The following is a 20032-nucleotide window of genomic DNA, read 5'->3' on the forward strand; positions in this document are numbered from 1 at the left end:
CCTCACACGGCTGCTCCCCCAGGAGACCCTGGAGGCAGCTCAGCAAGAGGCCGGGAGTTTGCGGGGTCCCTTCCTGCCAGCACCCGCTGTCAACGGGATGGGGCAGCCCTGCTGCTGGCCTGCTGCCCGGCCAAGCCCAGCCGGCATGAACGAGCTGGCTACAAAAATACAAGACTCCATTCTCCCTATTCTGTTCTAACCCCCCCCCCCAGTCCCCCCGTCCCTTCCTGGAGCCAGGGGAGGAACCTAGGAGTCCTGGCTCCCAGTCCCCACACTGCTCTAACCACTAGACCCCACTCCTGTCCCAGAGCCAGGGGAAGAAACCAGGAGTCCTGACTCCCAGTCCCCACTACTCTAACCACTAGATCCCACTCCTGTCCCAGAGCCAGGGGAAGAACCCAGGAGTCCTGGTTCCCAGCCCTCACTGCTCTAACCCACCAGACCCCACTCCTGTCCCAGAGCCAGGGGAAGAACCCAGGAGTCCTAGCTCCCAGTCCCCACTACTCTAACCACTAGACCCCACTCCTGTCCCAGAGCCAGGGGAAGAACCCAGGAGTCCTGGCTCCCAACCCCCACTGCTCTAACCCACCACACCCAGACCCCGGGCTCTCCCAGATGAAGTCAGATGGGGGCAGAGGCTGCCACTTGATAGCTACAATGTGAGCTGGGGCTGTTTCTTCAGTGGGGGGTGGGGGCGTGTCCCCCTGCTCAATCCGTGGGGCGCACTGCACCCACTTTGCAGGGCTAAGACCCCTCCGCTCACTCCTCTCCCCTCCGCTCATCTTCCCCCCCAGCTGCGGCCTCCCCACTGCCCGCCGGGTCCATGGAAGCCAATCCATCCCTGCTGGACACTGTCGGGGTGGGGGACCTGGTCCTGCTGGACCCCCTGTCGGAGGAGTCGCTGCTGCAGAACCTCAAGGAGCGGTTCCGGCACCAGGAGATTTACGTAGGTGTCGGGGGCTGCGCAGGGGGGAGCAATGGGGCGGATCAGGGGCTCCCCTTGCCCCTGGAGATGGAGCTCTTGTGATACCCCCCTCCCGCGTCGCGCTCTCCCCTGCGCGCTCACGGCCTCCGCGTTCCCTCCCCAGACGTACATCGGGAACGTGGTGATCTCGGTGAACCCGTACCAGCCCCTGCCCATCTACTCCCCGCAGACGGTGGAGCATTACCGCAACTGCAACTTCTTCGCCGTCAAGCCGCACATGTGAGTGGGCCGGGCGGAGGCTGGCGGGGGCCATCGCTGAGCGAGCCCCCCCCCGGGGGGACAAACTGGGGAGTCAGGGAATGGGGCTCGGGGCCTGTCCCCTCTGGGGGGCGCTGGCTCCCATCCGGCCCCAGGGTGGGGACTGGCTGGCCTAGGGGGTGGGGAATGGGGCTCGGGGCCTGTCCCCTCTGGGGGGCGCTGGCTCCCATCCGGCCCCAGGGTGGGGACTGGCTGGCTCAGGGGGTGGGGAATGGGGCTCGGGGCCTGTCCCCTCTGGGGGGCACCGGCTGCCATCCGGCCCCAGGGTGGGGACTGGCTGGCTCAGGGGGTGGGGAATGGGGCTCGGGGCCTGTCCCCTCTAGGGGGCACCGGCTGCCATCCGGCCCCAGGGTGAGGACTGGCTGGCTCAGGGGGTGGGGAATGGGGCTCGGGGCCTGTCCCCTCTAGGGGGTGCTGGTTCCCATCTGGCCCCCAGGGTGGGGACTGGCTGGCTCAGGGGGGCAGGGAATGGGGCTCGGGGCCTGCACCGGCTCCCATCCGGCCCCAGGGTGGCAGGGACTGAAAGCCCTACAAGCCGTGGTGTCTCAGAGTCTCAAGCTGGTCCCCAGAGCTGGTGGCAAGGTTGGGTTCCTGGCCCGTCCTGTCCTGGAGTGGACGACGAGTCCATAACGAGCTTATGTATAATTGAGTCAAACGTGTGGGTGCTCAGAGTCCCTGACTCAGCTCACAGGAGCGTTTCCTGGTGGGGGGGGGTAGGAAAAAGCATTGTGATATGGTGCCCCTCACTCCTGACCTGCAGCCCCCTGCTAGCCCAGACGAGACCCTTGAGGCCGGGCCTCCAGCCAGGCTCTTGGGCTGGAGAGTGGGGAGCCTGGCCAGGGCCGGGGGGTGGGATCTGTCCCTTTCTAACCCCTCTCTCTTCATCCCCACCCCTACCCTGGTCACCGCCTTATAGCTACGCGATCGCTGACGATGCCTATCGCTCGCTGCGGGACCGTGACAAGGACCAGTGCATCCTGATCACAGGCGAGAGCGGCGCGGGCAAGACGGGTGAGGAGAGGACGCCCGCCCCTGGCAGAGCCTGGGGAGCAGGGGGTGGTAGGGATGGCGTGCGAACCATGTGGGGTCGTCAGCTGAGTCATTCCCACGGGGAGCAGGGCCCAGGTTTCCGGCAGCTGGAGGTGGTGCATGCAGGGGGGTGGTGGGCATGGGGGGAGTCCGTGGGGGGGGTCCCTGGCAGAGTCACCCCCCGTTCTCTGCAGCCAGGAGGCTGACAGGCCCCAATGGCTGGGTTGTTGCTTGTCCCCGCAGAGGCCAGCAAGCAGGTGATGTCCTACGTGGCCGCCGTGTGTGGCAAGGGTGAGGAGGTGAACCAGGTGAAGGAGCAGCTGCTGCAGTCCAACCCGGTGCTGGAAGGTAAGTGCCCCCGGCCCTGAAAAGAGCCCCTAGTTCCCCCACTGGGGCCTGGCTGGTTCGTGCCCCAGGGCCCGGCCTGGGAGGTGTCAGAGGCCACGGGGCTCCCAGCTGTTCCCAGGCTGGCTCTCCCCCAAGCTTGTCTGACCCTCCCCTCACACCAGCCTCGAACCCCAGCCATGCCCCATGGCGGGGAGCCCCCCGCGCTCTGCCCGTGGCCACGTCCCCCACACCTGCTCCACCCCAGAGGGGCTGCCCTGCAGCAGTCGAGGGGGGCGGGTCCCAGGAAAGGTACAAATAAAGATTCTCTCCTCCCCTGCCCCGTTCTCGTTGCAGCCTTTGGTAACGCCAAGACCATCCGCAACGACAACTCCTCCAGATTCGTGAGTGGTTCTGCCTCCAGCACCCCCCCAGCACCCCCCTGTGACTCTTGTCCCCTCAGCATCCCCGTCCCCCACTATCCTGACTCCCCTCCTCCTCCCCCGCGACTCCTGTCCCCCCAGCCTCCCCGTTCTCTACGACTCCCATCTCCCCAAACGTCCCCCTCCCCTGTGACTCCCGTTCCCCCAATGCCACCCTCCCCCACCCTCCCAACTCCCATCCCTCTCCCCCGCCCTCACAATTCCTATCCCCCTAACATCCCCCTCCCCCACCCTCGTGACCCCCGTCCTGCCCTGCCCCCTGACTGTCTGTCTCTGCCTCTCCCAGGGCAAGTACATGGACGTGGAGTTTGACTTCAAGGGGCAGCCCCTGGGCGGCGTCATCAGCAACTGTAAGTGCCCCAAACTCCCCTTCCCCATGAGCAGGGCCGGGCCGGGGCCAGTGGCTCCCGGTGGGGCCGGGCGGAGAGGAGCGTGCGGGCACTGTGCCCTCCAGTGCGTGCCAGGGGCAGGGCCGGGGCCAGCGGCTCTGTGTGGGGCCGGGCGGAGAGGAGCGTGCAGGCACCGTGCCCTCCAGCGCGTGCCAGGGGCAGGGCCGGGACCAGGGGCTCCGTGTGGGGCCGGGCGGAGAGGAGCGTGCAGGCACCGTGCCCTCCAGCGCGTGCCAGGGGCAGGGCCGGGACCAGGGGCTCCGTGTGGGGCCGGGCGGAGAGGAGCGTGCGGGCACCGTGCCCTCCAGCGCGTGCCAGGGGCAGGGCCGGGGCCAGGGGCTCCGTGTGGGGCCGGCCGGAGAGGAGCGTGCAGGCACCGTGCCCTCCAGCGCGTGCCAGGGGCAGGGCCGGGGCCAGGGGCTCCGTGTGGGGCCGGCCGGAGAGGAGCGTGCAGGCACCGTGCCCTCCAGCGCGTGCCAGGGGCAGGGCCGGGACCAGGGGCTCCGTGTGGGGCCGGGCGGAGAGGAGCGTGCAGGCACCGTGCCCTCCAGCGCGTGCCAGGGGCAGGGCCGGGACCAGGGGCTCCGTGTGGGGCCGGGCGGAGAGGAGCGTGCGGGCACCGTGCCCTCCAGCGCGTGCCAGGGGCAGGGCCGGGGCCAGCGGCTCCGTGTGGGGCCGGGCGGAGAGGAGCGTGCGGGCACCGTGCCCTCCAGCGCGTGCCAGGGGCAGGGCCGGGGCCAGCGGCTCCGTGTGGGGCCGGGCGGAGAGGAGCGTGCGGGCACCGTGCCCTCCAGCGCGTGCCAGGGGCAGGGCCGGGGCCAGCGGCTCCGTGTGGGGCCGGGCGGAGAGGAGCGTGCAGGCACCGTGCCCTCCAGCGCGTGCCAGGGGCAGGGCCGGGGCCAGCGGCTCCGTGTGGGGCCGGGCGGAGAGGAGCGTGCAGGCACCGTGCCCTCCAGCGCGTGCCAGGGGCAGGGCCGGGACCAGGGGCTCCGTGTGGGGCCGGGCGGAGAGGAGCGTGCAGGCACCGTGCCCTCCAGCGCGTGCCAGGGGCAGGGCCGAGGCCAGGGGCTCCGTGTGGGGCCGGGCGGAGAGGAGGGTGCGGGCACCGTGCCCTCCAGCGTGTGCCAGGGGCAGGGCCGGGGCCAGTGGCTCCGTGTGGGGCTGGGCGGAGAGGAGCGTGCGGGCACCGTGCCTTCCAGCGTGTGCCAGGGGCAGGGCCGGGGCCAGTGGCTCCGTGTGGGGCTGGGCGGAGAGGAGCGTGCGGGCACCGTGCCCTCCAGCGCGTGCCAGGGGCAGGGCCGGGGCCAGGGGCTCCGTGTGGGGCCGGGCGAAGAGGAGCGTGCGGGCACCGTGCCCTCCAGCATGTGCCAGGGGCAGGGCCAGGGCCAGGGGCTCTGTGTGGGGCCAGGCGGAGAGGAGGGTGCGGGCACCGTGCCCTCCAGCGCGTGCCAGGGGCAGGGCCGGGGCGAGGGGCTCCGTGTGGGGCCGGGCGAAGAGGAGCGTGCGGGCACTATGCCCTCCAGCGCGTGCCAGGGGCAGCACCGTGCGCTGGGACCCGGCAGGGACTGGGTTAACACCAGAGTGGGACCAGGGGCCCTTCCTGGGGCGCGGGGGCACGTGGCCGAGGCTCCCAGCTGCTTCCATCCCTGAGCCGGAGCTTCAGCTTTCTGTGGGGAGCAGGGCCACGGATCCGTCCCAGCCCGGCACAATGCAACAATAGGGGCTGGACCCCGCCCAGTATCCCTCCCCGAGCGTCCAGCTTCCCGCCCCCTCCAGCACCAACCCAGGCCCTGACGTACCCACGCCTGGTGCCCCCCTCGGAGCACAGAGTCTGCCCCTGGCGACCCCCGGGCACCGGTTCTCCCCGCCCCCCGCAGCATCCCAGGTACTGATCCCCTCTGCGGTGGTGTGTGGGACCCTAACACTGGGCCGGGGATCCCCCGGGTCTCCCCTCTGCAGACCTGCTGGAGAAATCCCGAGTCGTGAGACACGTCAAAGAGGAGAGGAATTTCCACATCTTCTACCAGCTCCTGGCTGGGGGATCAGACCAGCTCCTGAGTACGGCTGGGACCCCCTAGGCTGGGGGACGGGGTTTGAGCTGGGACCCCCTGGACTGGGGGACGGGGTTTGAGCTGAGACCCCTCTGGGCTGGGGGATGGGGTTTGAGCTGGGACCCTCCTGGACTGGGCATGGGGTTTGGGCTGGGACCCCCCTGGGTTGGGGGATGGGGTTTGAGCTGGGACCCCCCTGCACTGGGGACGGGGTTTGGGCTGCGTCGGGTCGGGCTGGGGATGGGGTTTGAGCTGAGACCCCCCTGGGCTGGGGGACGGGGTTTGAGCTGAGACCCCTCTGGGCTGGGGGACGGGGTTTGAGCTGGGACCCTCCTGGACTGGGCACGGGGTTTGGGTTGGGACCCCCCTGGGTTGGGGGATGGGGTTTGAGCTGGGACCCCCCTGCACTGGGGACGGGGTTTGGGCTGCGTCAGGTCGGGCTGGGGATGGGGTTTGAGCTGAGACCCCTCTGGGCTGGGGGACGGGGTTTGAGCTGAGACCCCCCTGGGCTAGGGACGAGGTTTGAGCTGGGACCCCCCTGCGTTGGGGCCGGGGTTTGGGCTGGGACCCCCTGGGCTGGGGACAGGGTTTGAGCCGTGTTGGGCCGGGCTGGGGACGGCGTTTGGGCTGTGCCCCCACTGGGCTGGGGACGAGGTTTGAGCTGGGACCCCCCTGGGCTGGGGGACGGGGTTTGGGCTGCGTCGGGCCGGGCTGGGAATGGGGTTTGGGCTGGGGCCCCCCTGGGCTGGGGGACGGGGTTTGAGCTGAGACCCCCCTGGGCTGGAGACGAGGTTTGAGCTGGGACCCCCCCTGCGTTGGGGATGGGGTTTACGCTGGGACCCCCCCTGGGCTGAGGACGGGGTTTGGGCTGCGTCGGGCTGGGCTGGGGATGGGGTTTGGGCCAGGCCAGGGTTTGGGCTGTGCCCCCACTGGGCTGGGGGCCGGGGCCAGGGTTTGGGGCCCCTCGCAGCGGCTGCAGCCCGGGCAGGGCCGGGTGGGGGGACCCGGGCGGGACCCTGCTCCTGGCTCAGCTGCAGCCTGTCCCCTCTTGCAGGGGGGCTGAAGCTGGAGCGGGACTGCAGACGCTACGGATACCTCGGCCGCGAGGACCCCAGCCTGCCGGGCGTGGACGACGCGGCCAATTTCCGAGCTGTTCAGGTCCAGGCTGGGGGGAGGGTGAATCGGTCTGTCTGTATAAAATGGGACCCTCTGCCCCTGCCCCTGAAATCCCTACACTGCACCCCGGTCGCGGGGTCCCAGCCCCGGGGTTCAGCACCTGCTCCGGATGCAGCCAGCCAGGACTCTGGGACGAGGTCTCCCCTCGGGCTCACTCCCCCCGGGCGGGGAACCGGCTCGGCTTCGGCGCCTCGTGGGTCTGACTCGGTCACGTCGTGAGGTCCTCTGGGGGAGCCTGACGCCCCCCAAGGGCCCTGCCCCCCCCCCACGGCCGGCAAGGACCCCAGGCAGCAGGTGACAGGTGGGTTGTTAGTTGCCGGGAACCCAGCGTAGGACAGGGCTGGTTAGCACCCACCAGGGACACTCAGCAAAGTGCATTTGGGGGGGGGCAGAGCCCAGGGCCCTCCCCCCCGGCTTTGTCTCTTTCCCGGGCCAGCAGGGCACCTGGTGTCTGTTCTCCAGCACGTCCAGCTGATCCTTGCAGCGCTGGGGGCCCCTCTTGCCAGCTACAGAGTGTCGGCCGTTCTCTGCAGCCCGTCGGCCGTCACCTCTGCCCTGACGCACCTTATCCTACACCACCTAGATATTGAGTAGCACAGAGGGGAAACTGAGGCACACACCGTATTCAGAGACAATGTTGAGAACATTCCCACTTCGTCACAGCCCCCAAACTCAGATCCCCAAACTCTGCCCTTGTCTGTCTCCCTGGCAGGACGCCATGATGGTCATCGGCTTCTCACCAGCCGAGGTGCAGGCGCTGCTGGAGGTGGCTGCCGTGGTGCTCAAACTGGGGAACGTGGAGCTGGGCAGCCAGTTCGAGGCCAGCGGGATGGAGTCCTGCAGCATCCAAGACACACGAGGTCAGGCAGGGACCTGTGGTGGGCTGGTACCCCTGCCCTCGGCCCAGGCACAGATCGCCCATCTCCCCTCCCAAGGCCCCTCTCCTGGGTTTGACCCACCCCTGCCCTGGTCTTGTGGTGGTCTCGCCTCCTGCCCCTCTCCCACAGCAGTCCTGTTCCCCGGGGAGCTAACCCGGCCTCTCCCCATGCAGCTGTGCGGGAGATCTGCGAGCTGATCGGCCTGCCGGAGAGCGTCCTGGAGAAGGCCCTGTGCTCCCGCACCGTGGAGGCCAAGAGGGAGAAGGTGGTGACGGGTCTGAGCGTGGCCCAGGTGAGTGGGGGGACGGGGTGGGAGGCCCAGAGCCAGAGCCATTCCCTTTGCAGCACCTGGCGTGTGCAGACGGCTCCGTCAGCCCCCCCGAACCCTGCACCCTTGGCTCTCCTCCCAGCGTCCCCCGGGTCCCACCCATTAGTGGTGGGGCTGAGCCGCGTTCGCCCCCCAGCGTCCGGCCCCCTCTTGCCAGGGCTGTCCCAGGCTCGGGGCTTTTCTGAGTCGGTCCCATGGCCGCGGGAGCTCCCTGGTGCCCGGCAGGGCCTGGCCTGGGCTGGCGCCGAGACGTGAGGCCGGGGGAGGTCTCTTGTCTGAGCCACCCCAGCTTGGGGCTGAAATCACCAGCTCAGGAGCAGGTTCTCCCCCGACCCCCTGAGTGGGGCTGGCCCCGGGGTCCCTCTGAGCCGCCCCTGTGCAGCCGCCAGCCTGCAGCCCCTTTGCCTCCACTCCTAGGGCTGCTACGGGCGGGACGCCCTGGCAAAGAACATCTACAACCGACTCTTCAACTGGCTGGTGAACCGCATCAACGCGAGCATCAAGGTGGGTGTGCTGGGACACCGGCCCCGGTGGGGCTCGAATCCCCGGCCAAGGCACAGGAACCGCTGTGTGTAGCCCAGCTACGGGGAGGTGGACAGCGGCTGTCGGCTTCCCTGCTCTCATCCCCACTGTCTCCCAGTGCCCCCCCTCCACCTCCCCGTCCCCCCATCCACTGGCTTCCTCCCCACCCCCTCGCCGGCTTTGCTGGAGCTCTTGTGCCGAACCATCCAACGGCAGCACGCCCCCACCCCCACCCCGTGATCCCTGCCCCCTCTGTGGAGCCCAGGCTGGGCCCTCAGGACGCGGCGAATATGGGGCTAACGACCCCCCCTGTTTGCCCAGGTGGACACGAGCGAGCGGAGGAAGGTGATGGGAGTTCTGGACATTTACGGCTTTGAGATTTTCCAGGTTGGTGCTGGGTATGGCAGGCCGCTCAGTTCCCCCCACGCGGGGCAGCGGGCAACTGGGGAGCCTAGAGCAGGGATAGCAGGGGCTGCGGGTTGGGAGTGAGGGGCACTGCAGAGCTGGAGGAGGGGTGGTAAACTTGCCATACTCCCGGCTTCCTGGGCACGGCACCCTCCTGCCTCGATCAGTAGCCCCAGGTTGGGGGGGGGGGGGACATGGCCCCGAATCCTCATCCCACAGGCCCTGCTGCCTTCTCCTTCCCGCCCAGGACAACAGCTTCGAACAGTTCGTCATCAACTACTGCAACGAGAAGCTGCAGCAAATCTTCATCCTGATGACGCTGAAGGAGGAGCAGGAGGAATACGTGCGGGAGGTAACAGGAGCCTTGGGCCTCAGGGGGCTCCAGGAAGCCGCCATGCGGGTCCCATTGCCTGTCGTTCCCCTGCCGATACCGGCACCCCCCTGCCCAGCGTGGCGCTCCGGTGGCACCCCAGCAAACCGCATGCCGAGGACGGCCAGTGGGCAACCTTTGGCACTGAAGTGGCAGGCCTTTAGCCAGGGCACTAAACAGTCTCAGCTGTCGGGAAGGGGGGGTTGAGAATGATGTTCCCCCCTCCCACCCTGGCCGGGAGTCCACAAGCTGCTCCAGCGACCCCGCCCAGCAGCTGCCGGCAGCCAGGTCCCCGGCACGCGCGGGCGGATTTGGCGGCCCCATAACAGGAAGGCTGGAAATAAACATGTATGGAGGCCGGGGGCTCCGGACGTCCTGTTCCCCCCCGAAGCCGGGGGCGGGGCTGGAATCCCCTAGTGAGAACTGTGGCCAGTGGGGTGTGTGGGGACCGCGTGGCTCAGTGCGGGCATGGAGCCGGAGCAATGGGTCAGACAGACGCCGCCGTGGCTGCTTTGTTCGGCTCGGTTCCTGGCCCAGGGCCACCCCGTGGGATCCCTTTGAACCAGCCCTGTCCTGCTTTCTGCTCCCAGCGTCAAATCTGCCTGCTGGGCATTTAAAAATCTCACGCAGGCGTCTCGTCTCTGCCCCTCGCCAGCTCTCCCAGCAGCGGGTTTGTGGAGACGCTAAGCTTAGCGCAGGGCCGGGCGCCATGTGTTAAAAGTGCCACTGGACCAGTGAACCCGGCGACTTTCTCCAGACTGGGATGGGGGCTCGGACTGCAGCTTCCTCCCACGCCCCCGCCGCCGGTGTGAGGATCCCAGGCCCCTGCCCATGCACCCCAGCCCAAATCGAGCTGGGCTGGAAGTAGGGGGTTCAGGCCCCAAATGCCACTGAAATCCCGCGGGCAGCCCAGGCCGTCCCCGTCCGCTGGACAGGCCTTTCCTGGTGTTCCCAGCTGGTGCCGCTGCCAGGCAGGTCAGGCTCCGACGGCCGCTCTCCTCCCCAGGGCATCCAGTGGACACCGGTGGACTTTTTTGACAACAGCATCATCTGCAGCTTGATTGAGGACGTGAGTGGCTGGTTGAACGATGGCTGGTGATGATGGGGCCAGCGGGTGAGGGCTCCCCACCCCTGGGCAGAGGAGCCAGGACAAACCAGGGGCACCGCTTGCCGGCCCTAAACAGGGCTCAAGGGGCTGCCAGGCCCAGTCCCCGCCAAGGGGGCATTTCGCCTCCTCAGCCCTTGCCTGCACCGCTGGCACCTGCCCCGCACACGGAGGCCACCTGGACCAGGGGCTGGTCTGCACAATTGGCCTTTTCTGTACAGGAAAGAAATAGCAGGGGGCTGCGGGTCGGGAGTGAGGGGCACCGGCAGAGCTGGCGGTGGGGGAGCCCAGGGCTGGGCTAGCAGGGGCTGCAGGTCGGGAGTGAGGGGCACCGGCAGAGTTGGGGGGAGCCCAGGGCTGGGTAGCAGGGGCTGCGGGTCGGGAGTGGGGGGCGCTGTGGCCCCAAGTGGCCCCAGGTCCGTGACCCGCCGGCTCTGCGCAGAGCAAGGCCGGGATCCTGGCCATGCTGGACGAGGAATGCCTGCGCCCCGGGGTGGTGACCGAGGAGACCTTCCTGGCCAAGCTGAACCAGGTGTGTGCCAGCCACAAGCACTACGAGAGCAGAGCCACGCAGAACGCCCGGCACGTCACGGACACCAGCCTGGCCGGCTCCTGCTTCCGTGTCCACCACTACGCTGGCAAGGTGAGCGGGGGGCCCTGTCCTCCCTCCGAGCTCCCAGCATGCACTGCTCAGGCTTGGGGGGCCCAGACTGCCTCATGTGGGGTGGCCTTTGTAGGCTCCAGTGGTTGAACAAGGGAGCACCTGGCTCTGGGAGGAGAGTGGGGTCTAGCGGTTAGAGCAGGGGGCTGGGAGCCAGGACTCCTGGGTTCTGTCCCTGGATCTGGGAGGGGAGTGGGGTCTAGCGGTTAGAGCAGGGGCCTGGGAGCCAGGACTCCTGGGTTCTGTCCCTGGCTCTGGGAGGGGAGTGGGGTCTAGCGGTTAGAGCAGGGGCCTGGGAGCCAGGACTCCTGGGTTCAGTCCCTGGCTCTGGGAGGGGAGTGGGGTCTAAGGATTAGAGCAGGGAAGCCTCGAGCGGGCTGGGAGCCAGGTCTCTCTGCCTCAGGGTCCCGTCCACCCCTGTCAGTGACGCTGTGGGTCTGTCCCCCCGCAGGTGACCTACAACGTGACGGGGTTCGTGGAGAAGAACAACGACCTGCTGTTCCGCGACCTCTCGCAGGCCATGTGGAAAGCTCGGCACGAACTGCTGCGCTCCCTCTTCCCTGAGGGGGACCCCCAGAAAGCCTCCCTCCGGCGCCCCCCCCACCGCGGGCTCCCAGTTCAAGGCCTCCATTGCCACGCTCATGAAGAACCTGTACTCCAAGAACCCCAACTACATCAGGTGGTCTGGGGATGGGGGCTCCCACAGGAGAGGGTGGGAACAAGACTAGAGCTCAGTGCCTGCTGCTCTCAAACCTATGCACTTTAGGAGAATCTCCCTGGCTGTGTGCAGTGTAGGGGCTTTGACACACAGTGGAGCAAGGGGAGAATCCCCCTGGGCTGTGAGCAGTGCAGGGGCTATGACACACAGCAGAGCTGTCTCTAACCTCCTCCCCTCTCCTGCCCAGGTGCATCAAACCCAATGACAACAAAGAGCCCGGCGTGTTCACGGACGGGCTGGTGCAGATGCAGGTCCGGTACCTGGGGCTCCTGGAGAACGTGCGGGTGCGGCGGGCCGGCTATGCCTACCGGCAGGGCTACGAGCCATGCCTGGAGCGCTACAAGATGCTCTGCAAGCAGACCTGGCCCAAGTGGAAGGGGGATGCCAGGTAGGGGGGGTGAGGAGCACGGGGGGGGATTGCGGGGGCTGGGAGCAGCACCCTGCTGAGTAGGGGACAGCCTGGGAGGGGAGCTGGACGTGTTTCCTGTGGGGGGGATGTAGAGAAGGGGAGCACTGGGGCAGGGAGGTGTCAGCCCCACCCAGGGAGTGTTGGGGGGCTGGAGGTAGCAGAGGCGCTGGCGGTGCCTGGGGGGAGGGCGTAGCAGCAACCGGCTCAGCCCCACGGCACTGCCCCCTCTCGTGGGTCACCGCCCTGGCCCGAGCCCCCGCCTGCCTGCCCCGACCCCACCCCTGCTCCTGCCCCTGCAGTGGGGGGGCTTCCCAGGAGCCAGTGCCTCCCCCTGGGAGTTCCCTGCTGGGGGGGTGGGGGGGCACAGCCTGAGCCCGGTGTCTGGCGCAGGGATGGCGTCCAGGCCCTGCTGACCGACCTGCACATCCCCCCAGCGGAGCTGGCGTACGGGCGCAGCAAGATCTTCATCCGCACCCCACGCACCGTGAGTCCCTGGGGGGCTGGGAATGGGCTAATCCGAGACAGGGGCGGGGGGTTGCATAGGAAGACCCCTGGTGGGAGGGGGGAGCAGTGGAACAGCCCGAGCTGGGGACGTTCCCCCCTGCTGGGGGGCACTAGGTGGGAGGGACTGTGTCCCCCATGCCTCCATCTAGCTAGAGCCCCCCTCTGCTTTGGGGGCAGCCGCCGCCCAATCTGGGGCTTGTCCAGCAGCCAATGCCAAGTCCAGCCCCGCTGGGCATCCCTGGCCCTTCCAGCCGGCGTCCCGAGAGAGAGGGTGCTGCGGGCAACTGGCCTGGGGGCTGGGCCATGGGGCGTCCAGGGCTGGTGGGGGGGTACCCCGAGTTCCAGCCCCGCTCACACCGGATGCCAGGGAAAGGTCCCTGCCGACCCCTTCCATAGTGGGGGCGTCCGCGTGCTCCTGCCGCAGGCGGCGCCTGAAGGGTTAACATGCTCTGGGGGGCCGTCCTGGCTCTGACTCTCCTGGTGTGTCCTGTCCCCCCCCGGCACCCTCCAGCTCTTCGACCTGGAGGACAGGCGCCGGCTGCGCATGGCTGATCTGGCGTCGCTGATCCAGGCCACCTACCGCGGCTGGAGGTGCCGCACCCACTACCAGCAGATGCGCAAGAGCCAGATCGTCATCTCGGCCTGGTTCCGGGGCCAGGCGGTAACTCCCACCCCCGTCTCCTCCCGCTTCCCCTCAGCCCTGGGGCAGGGGGGCCCTCCTCCCACCTGCTCTGGATCGGGGCCCCTCCCTTGCTCAGGCTAAGGCGACTTCCCGAGTGAAACCATGGGGAATTCCTTCAGTGTATTACCCGGCCAGGATCGGGGCCCCCTTGCGCCCGGACACGGAGGGAGGGACGCAAGCCAGGCCCTGCCCCACGGCGTTGGCCTACGCGGACAAGGGACACAAGGTCGTCCCCTTGCCCAAAGTCTGCAGCTGAGCCGAGAATAGGACCCAGGCGTCCGGGATCCCCACCTTAGACCGTCCTGCCCCATGAACCCTCCATTCGGATGCAGGGCGGCTCTGGGCTGGCACTGGGGAGGAGGGTGCAAACCCACCAGGACGGGCCCCGGGGGAAAGGTCTTCAGGGCCCCTAGAGCCCGGCTGCGGGGAGCCGTGCCCGGCCCTCGCTGGCATCTCAGCCTAGTCAGCTCTACGCGAGTCGCCCGCCCGCCCGCCATCGCCCGTTGCACACCCGGACTCTCCCCTTTGCAGCACAGGAAGCGGTTCGAGCAGATGAAGAAGTCGGCGCTGCTGATCCAGGCCTGGGTCCGGGGATGGAAGGTGAGGGGGCAGCGCCTCCCGGAGAGCCCCCCCAGCCAGCGTCTCTCCGGGCCGCCAGCCCACGGGGGGCCTGCAGACGCTCGTGGGGGATGAGCCGGTGGGCAGCGGGCGTTTAGCCAGCGTGCGGGAGGCACCGATATTTGGCTCTGCATGGTGGAAACGTTCGCCGGGATCTTGGCGAGGCGGCTAGGCAGGCCGAGTGGGCCGTGGGTGCTCGGCGCTGCTGGCTGGGCCGGGGTGCGGGGCGCGGGCCCGAAAAGGGCTGGAGGATACCGCCTCGCCGGAGCACACCGCCCCCTACAGGACCTTGGCTTGTGCCCCGCCCGAGTCGCTCCTCCTGGGCCGGGCTCGCTGGAGTCTCTCGCTCTGTCTCTGCGTCCGTCTGTCCTTCCTCCTCCTCCTCCTCAGGGCTCCACGGGGCTCTGATCTCTTGCCCTCCCCTCTCCGCAGTCTCGCAGGCTCCTGCGGGAGCTGAAACACCAGAAACGCTGCAGCCAGGCCGCGGCCACCATTTCTGCCTACTGGAAAGGGTACAAGGTAACAGCAGCCCAGGCGCCGGCCCGGCGCCCCGGTGGGACCTCTGAGCCGTGGCTGCCGGTCAGCCTTTGGCCACGGCCACCTCCCCGCCCGGGGCGCGGCCAGCGAGCCGTTGGGCACCCAGTGCCCAGTTTAACGCGTGCTTGGCCCTCGACTTGATACCGGGCCCAACGCCAGCCACTTTCCCGCTCTGCCCCTGCCTCTCTCGCGCTGTCCCGGGACTGTCCTGTCTTTCCGCCCTGGCCCCCTGTGGGGTTGGGGGCAGCTTGTCTTCTCCGCTCCCTGCCCCGCTGCACAGCCCGGCCACGGCTGGGCCGGGGGCTCTCCGGGGATGGTCTGGGGCAGCCGGGGAGAAAAGCGAGTAGGGTTAGCCAGGAGAGAGGCAGGTTCCCTCCGTCCCCGGCTCACCCCGGGGCTGCTCACAGGGCATCTCCCTTTGCAGACGCGGAAGGAATACAAGAAATATTTCCGCTCCGGGGCGTCTGCCACCTTGGCCAATTTCATCTACAGGAGACTGGTGAGTCGGGACCCGCCCAGGGCTGAGGGAAGGACAACGGGCTGGAAACCTTCGAAAGCGGGCGCTGAACCGCTTAAAGGACTGGGACATGGGGCCTGGGCCCTGTCCCCTCTGGGGGGCACTGGCTGCTGTCCGGCCCCAAGGCAGGGACTGGCTGGCTTGAGGTCTGGGGGCTGGGATTGGGACATGGGGCCTGTTCCCTCTGGGGGCGCTGGCTCCCATCCGGCCCCAGGGTGGGGGACTGGCTGGCTCGGGGTCTGGGGGGCGGGAATGGGACATGAGGCCTGTTCCCTCTAGGGGGCGCTGGCTCCCATCCGGCCCCAGGGCAGGGACTGGCTGGCTTGGAGGGCAGGGAATGGGGCAGGGGCCTTTCCCCTCCACGGGGCACCAGCCCCACCTCTGGCCCTAGGATGGGGACTGGCTGGCTCGGGGGGTGGGGGTGGGAATGGGACCCGGGGCCTTTCCCAGCTGGGTTTTGTAAGAGTCCAGAACCATTTTCCAACATCCGGAGCTGGCGCTTGCCCTCTGGGGCCCCCGCGTTGGAATCAAACCCACTGGAAAGCAGCCCCGCTCTAGAACCTCATCGTTTTCAGTCTAGAACCTTCTGCATTTTCACCCCTTGTGTTTTCTCCTCCCCATCGCCCAAAGCTGCAGAAATTTTTCCTGGGGCTGCGGAGCAACCTCCCCCCCCTGGTAGTGACGGATCGCAGCTGGCCCGCTGCCCCCTATAAGTTCCTGGCAAACACCAACGAGGAACTGAAGAAAATATTCTACGCCTGGAAGGTCTGTCGGAGGAGAGGCCGAAGCCCGGTCCTGGCTGCTTATCCTGTGGCTGTCACCGTGGGGAAGGGGGGGAACCCCACGTTCCCCCAGCTTCCGAATCCTGCCTCCCTCAGCTCCCTCCTTGCACTTCAGCGGGAGACACTTTTCTTACCTTCCCCTCCTAAGGATTAGGCAGCTGTTCATCAGCTGCCATGTCCGCCCCAGAGGTGGCTGCATTTCAGTGCCGGGGAAGTGACTCCTGTGCAGTGTTGCTCTGTAGCTGGTACTGACAGCTAAAGTGCCCCACCCCAGAGATGGCTGCATTGCAGGGCTGGGTGACCAGTCCCCGTTCAGCAACTTCCCCCTCCCGCTCCGGCGCTGGCTGCATGGCTGTCCGTCAGCTGCTGTGTCCCAATTCCAGAGGTGGCTGCATTTTAGTGGCAGGCGAAGCGACCTCTGTAGTTTCACGCCCTCCCTGCCTCCCTCTGGGTTTTCTTGGTGCTCACGTAATAAATGACAACGGCCCGTCGGCCCCTCTCTGCTCCTGGCCGGGGATCGGCCTGCTGTGGTTCCCCGCAGCCGTCTCCTAGTCACGTAGGGTCCTGGTGGGTGGTCCCCCCCTTTGCCCTCTCTGCAGGGGGGATCCGGGTTCTGGCCCTGACCCGCTTTCTCCTCCTCGGCAGTGTAAGAAGTACCGGGACCGGCTGACTCCGCAGAGGAAAGCTCTCCTGCAGGACAAGCTGTGTGCCAGCGAGCTCTTCAAAGACAAGAAGACCCTGTACGCCAAGAGGTTAGCATGGGGCGGGGCGGGGCTCAGTCCTCCAGTGGGGGGCTCAGTCCTCCGGGGGGGGATTCGGCTCTCCGGGGGGAGCAGCAGGACTCCAGCTTGTGATTTAAAGTGAGGGGTGGGAGGGCAGTCGGGCGTCTCATGGGTCCCGTTTGGTCTCTTCCAGCCTCCAGCAGTCGTTCCAGGGCGAGTACCTGGGTCTCCAGAAGAACCCCAAGTACCGGGCGCTCCACACGGCGGCCGAGGGCAAGCTGGTCCTGGCCGACACCGTGCAAAAAGTCAACCGGGCCAATGGCAAGGTGGGGCAACCCCTCCCTTCCCCTTTCCGGGCTGAAGGGCCCGTGCACAGAACCTCCGCGGGGGAAACCAGCCTCCCCAGGTCTCTGCTGGGAGCCTGCCCCAAGCCCCTGGCTTCCTGCTGTCTGCTCCGCTGGCCGGCTGCAGCGAGGTCTCCCCGCCACGGTTCTCTGCTGCCCCCCAACCCACTTTGTGGGTCACCCCGGTGTGCCCAGGCCTGGCTCCCTGGCACCCCCATGCCCGGAGAGGGGAATAAATCCTCGCCCTTAGCTAGCGCATTTCACCCAGAGATCTCCAAGCGCCCCACAGATTAGTCTTGTCGTCTCTCTTTTATAAGGGGGAAACTGAGGCTCTGAGCGGGGCAGTGACTTGCCCAAGGCTACCCCAGCCCCCCCTCCCTGGCCAAAGCTGGGAACAGAGCCCAGGCCTCCTATGTGCCCATCCTGGGTGCTCCCCGCTAGGCCGTGCTGCTCGGGATTGGGCCCCGACGGGTCGTGCCACGCACCTGAGTCGAGCGCCTGGAGCTCACCCTGTGCTGCTGCCTCTCCTGGGACTTGGTGTCTTGGGCCTTTTGGGGTTTACCGACGTGCAGGTCAGGGGGATATCGGCCCGACCCCCCCCCACGTGTCTGGCAGCCCCCGCCCACCCTCACCCTCCTGCCAACTCCTCTGCAGACAGTTCCCCGGCTCTTCCTGCTCACCAAGAATCACATCATCCTGGCCGACCCCAAGGCCGCCCAGCCCAAAACCGTGGTCAGCCTGAGCGACATTCGGAGCGTCTCGGTCACCCGCTTCTCCGACGGCTTCTTCGTCTTGCACCTCAATGAGGTACGGCCCGAGGGGGCGGGGGGGGGAGACGGGGCACAAGGGGGGGCCTGTGGGCGAAGGGCCAGCGCCCACGGCTGCCCGGGACCCTTTCAAAGCGTAACCAGCTTCCCCCATGGGCTCTTGGGAAAGGATTTTCCAGTGGGGGGAGGCTGTGCGTGACCCCCCTACCCACAGCTCGTGGGCAGACAGGGGGCGTCACTCATCGTCCTTCCACGCCAGTGCCGGGGTGTCAGTCAGTGCCACCGTCGCTGCCTCGCTGCAGTGCCGCGCCGGGAGCAGCACGTCCTGCCGGCCCGGGGCTGCCAGCGGGGTGGGGACCACCCGCCTCCCCCTCCAGCGAGCTAAAGTGTGGGGGGGCTGTCCCTGTGTTTGCTCCCCCCCCTTAGACCTCCACAGTGGGAACCAAGGGCGACTTCCTCCTCGTCAGCGACCACCTGATCGAGCTCGTCACCAAGCTCCACCAGACGCTGCTGGAGACCACCACCAAGACACTCAACCTCCAAGTGGCTGATGAGTAAGGGCAGGGATTGGCCAGAAGGGTGGGTGGGCGGAGCCTGAGCTGGGCGTGGGGGGGAAGAGGAGGCTTCTGATTGGGCTGATGGCCATGACTGTCACCTGGGCGTGTGATGGTCTCTGTCGCCCTCTGGTGGCTTGCCTGGAAGGGGATAAGAGGCTATTACCGCTGCTGGCTGAGGGACCCAATCCTCTAGCTCCAGTGGATTGGAGGCTCGTGCTTCTAGCGCTTCGGGGGCGTGGGTTTGAATCCCCCCAAGCAGGGTCCCGGCCACCGTGCTTGCGTTTAGCAATGACCTGGGCAGGCTGGGCTCTGAGTGGCCGCCGTGGTAGCCCAGCACCGCTTGCACCTCCAGCTTTTTCCCCAGCAGCGGGCGGCGTGTTGGGCATCCCTGGGGAGAAGGGAGGGGTGGGGCTGCGCCAGGGACTGGGGCTGATCTCAGAGCACCCCGGGGTCTGTGCAGGTTCTCCACACAGTTCGGCAAGGGCAGCGTCGCCATCCGGATCGTGGAGATGGCCGAGAAGAACGGGACGGCGCCCGTCTGCAAAAAGAGAGGCAGCCACAAGATGGAGGTCCTGGTCCACTGAGGCACCAGGACCCTGCCGTGCCACGGGGTTGGGATGGCTGGGAAGCCGCCGTGCCAGCAGCTGAGAACCTGGCGCTCGAGGCCCCATGGCAGGGCGCGATCCCGCCCGGCCGGGGGCACAGACCTTTCTCTTTCCGCTCTGATCCCTGCCAGTCTCTCGGCAAACCCAGGCAGCCTGAGGCCAGGGTTGTGCCAGGCTGGTGAGAGCCCTTCCAATTGCCGTGCCGGGGCGGGGGTCTTCGCTCCAGGCCGGCTCCCTGCTCTCGGGTGGAGATCGGTGCAAATAACATTAAATATTGGAGCAAGTTGGACCGGTTCTGCCTCCTGTTGCCATTATGTGTGTTAGGGTTGCGCCAACACCAGAGCTTGGGGCCCCGCTGTGCCAGGCGCTGCTCAGACCCCTGGGGAGAGCCAGCCTGTCCCTGAGGAGCTCCCAGAAATATCCCCATCGTACAGCTCACGGGTCACTTGGGAGGCTTATGGCGGAGAGGGGGATTGAACCCTGGGATCCTAAGTCAGGTGCTGTTAATCAGACACCAGGGTGACGGGGCTGTGACGATGCAGTTCTGGTGGGACCCAACTGAGAGTGCCAATTCAGGACCAATTGCTTAAACAGGGCAGTTACAGCCCTAGGCTGGGGTTTTTCCACCTCTAAGGCAAACTAAACCAGCCAGACAAAAATGACTTTGATTTCACCCCACTGGCTAACCACAAGTCACACAAGCAATTTCCTTAGACACTCCAGTCTCCCAGTGTCACCACCAGTGCCACCCGTCCTGGAGATGAATGGTTATGAAAACCAACACCCCCGTAAAAGAAAATGGTTCTCTCGATCCCAAAGGACCAAGCCCCAGACCCAGGTCAATATACACATCAGATCTTACCCACAAATCATGCTGTTGCCAATCCTTTAGAATCTAAAATCTAAAGGTTTATTCATAAAGGGAAAAAGAGAGAGATGAGAGCTAGAATTGGTTAAATGGAATCAATTCCATACAGCGATGGCAAAGTTCTTAGTTCAGGCTTGTAGCAGTGATGGAGTAAACTGCAGGTTCAAATCAAGTCTCTGGAGAACATCCCCTGCTAGGATGGGTCATCAGTCCTTTGTGTAGAGCTTCAGCTTGTAGCAAAGTCCCTCCAGGGGTAAGAAGCAGGATTGAAGACAAGATGGAGATGATGCATCAGCCTTATATAGGCTCTTCCAGGTGTAAGAACACTTCTTTGTTCTTACTGTGGAAAATTACAGCAAAATGGAGTTTGCAGTCACATGGGCCAGTCCCTGCACACCCTGCTGAGTCACAAGGCGTATCTGCCTCCTCTCAATGGGTCAGTTGTGTAGCTGATGGTCCTCAATGGGCCATCAAGCAG

General features: G+C 66.8%; 1 protein-coding gene across 1 annotated transcript; it reads left to right on the top strand.

Moving 5' to 3' along the window:
• Nucleotides 1-823: 823 nt before the first annotated feature.
• On the top strand, nt 824-18953 carry MYO1A (myosin IA). The gene is given in 29 exon segments (XM_050924628.1): nt 824-946; nt 1089-1204; nt 2160-2254; nt 2516-2620; nt 2954-3000; nt 3326-3389; nt 5388-5486; nt 6534-6637; nt 7368-7515; nt 7707-7825; nt 8279-8365; nt 8705-8770; nt 9036-9140; nt 10165-10227; nt 10706-10906; nt 11376-11519; nt 11521-11603; nt 11830-12030; nt 12442-12535; nt 13067-13216; nt 13769-13837; nt 14288-14374; nt 14817-14891; nt 15540-15674; nt 16337-16443; nt 16607-16739; nt 17412-17564; nt 17951-18078; nt 18542-18953. Coding segments are annotated over 29 exon segments (3225 nt in total). The 3' UTR covers nt 18666-18953.
• The last annotated feature ends 1079 nt before the right edge of the window (nt 18954-20032 follow it).

Source organism: Gopherus flavomarginatus, chromosome 16 (assembly GCF_025201925.1).
Source record: "Gopherus flavomarginatus isolate rGopFla2 chromosome 16, rGopFla2.mat.asm, whole genome shotgun sequence".
NCBI lineage: Eukaryota > Metazoa > Chordata > Testudines > Testudinidae > Gopherus > Gopherus flavomarginatus.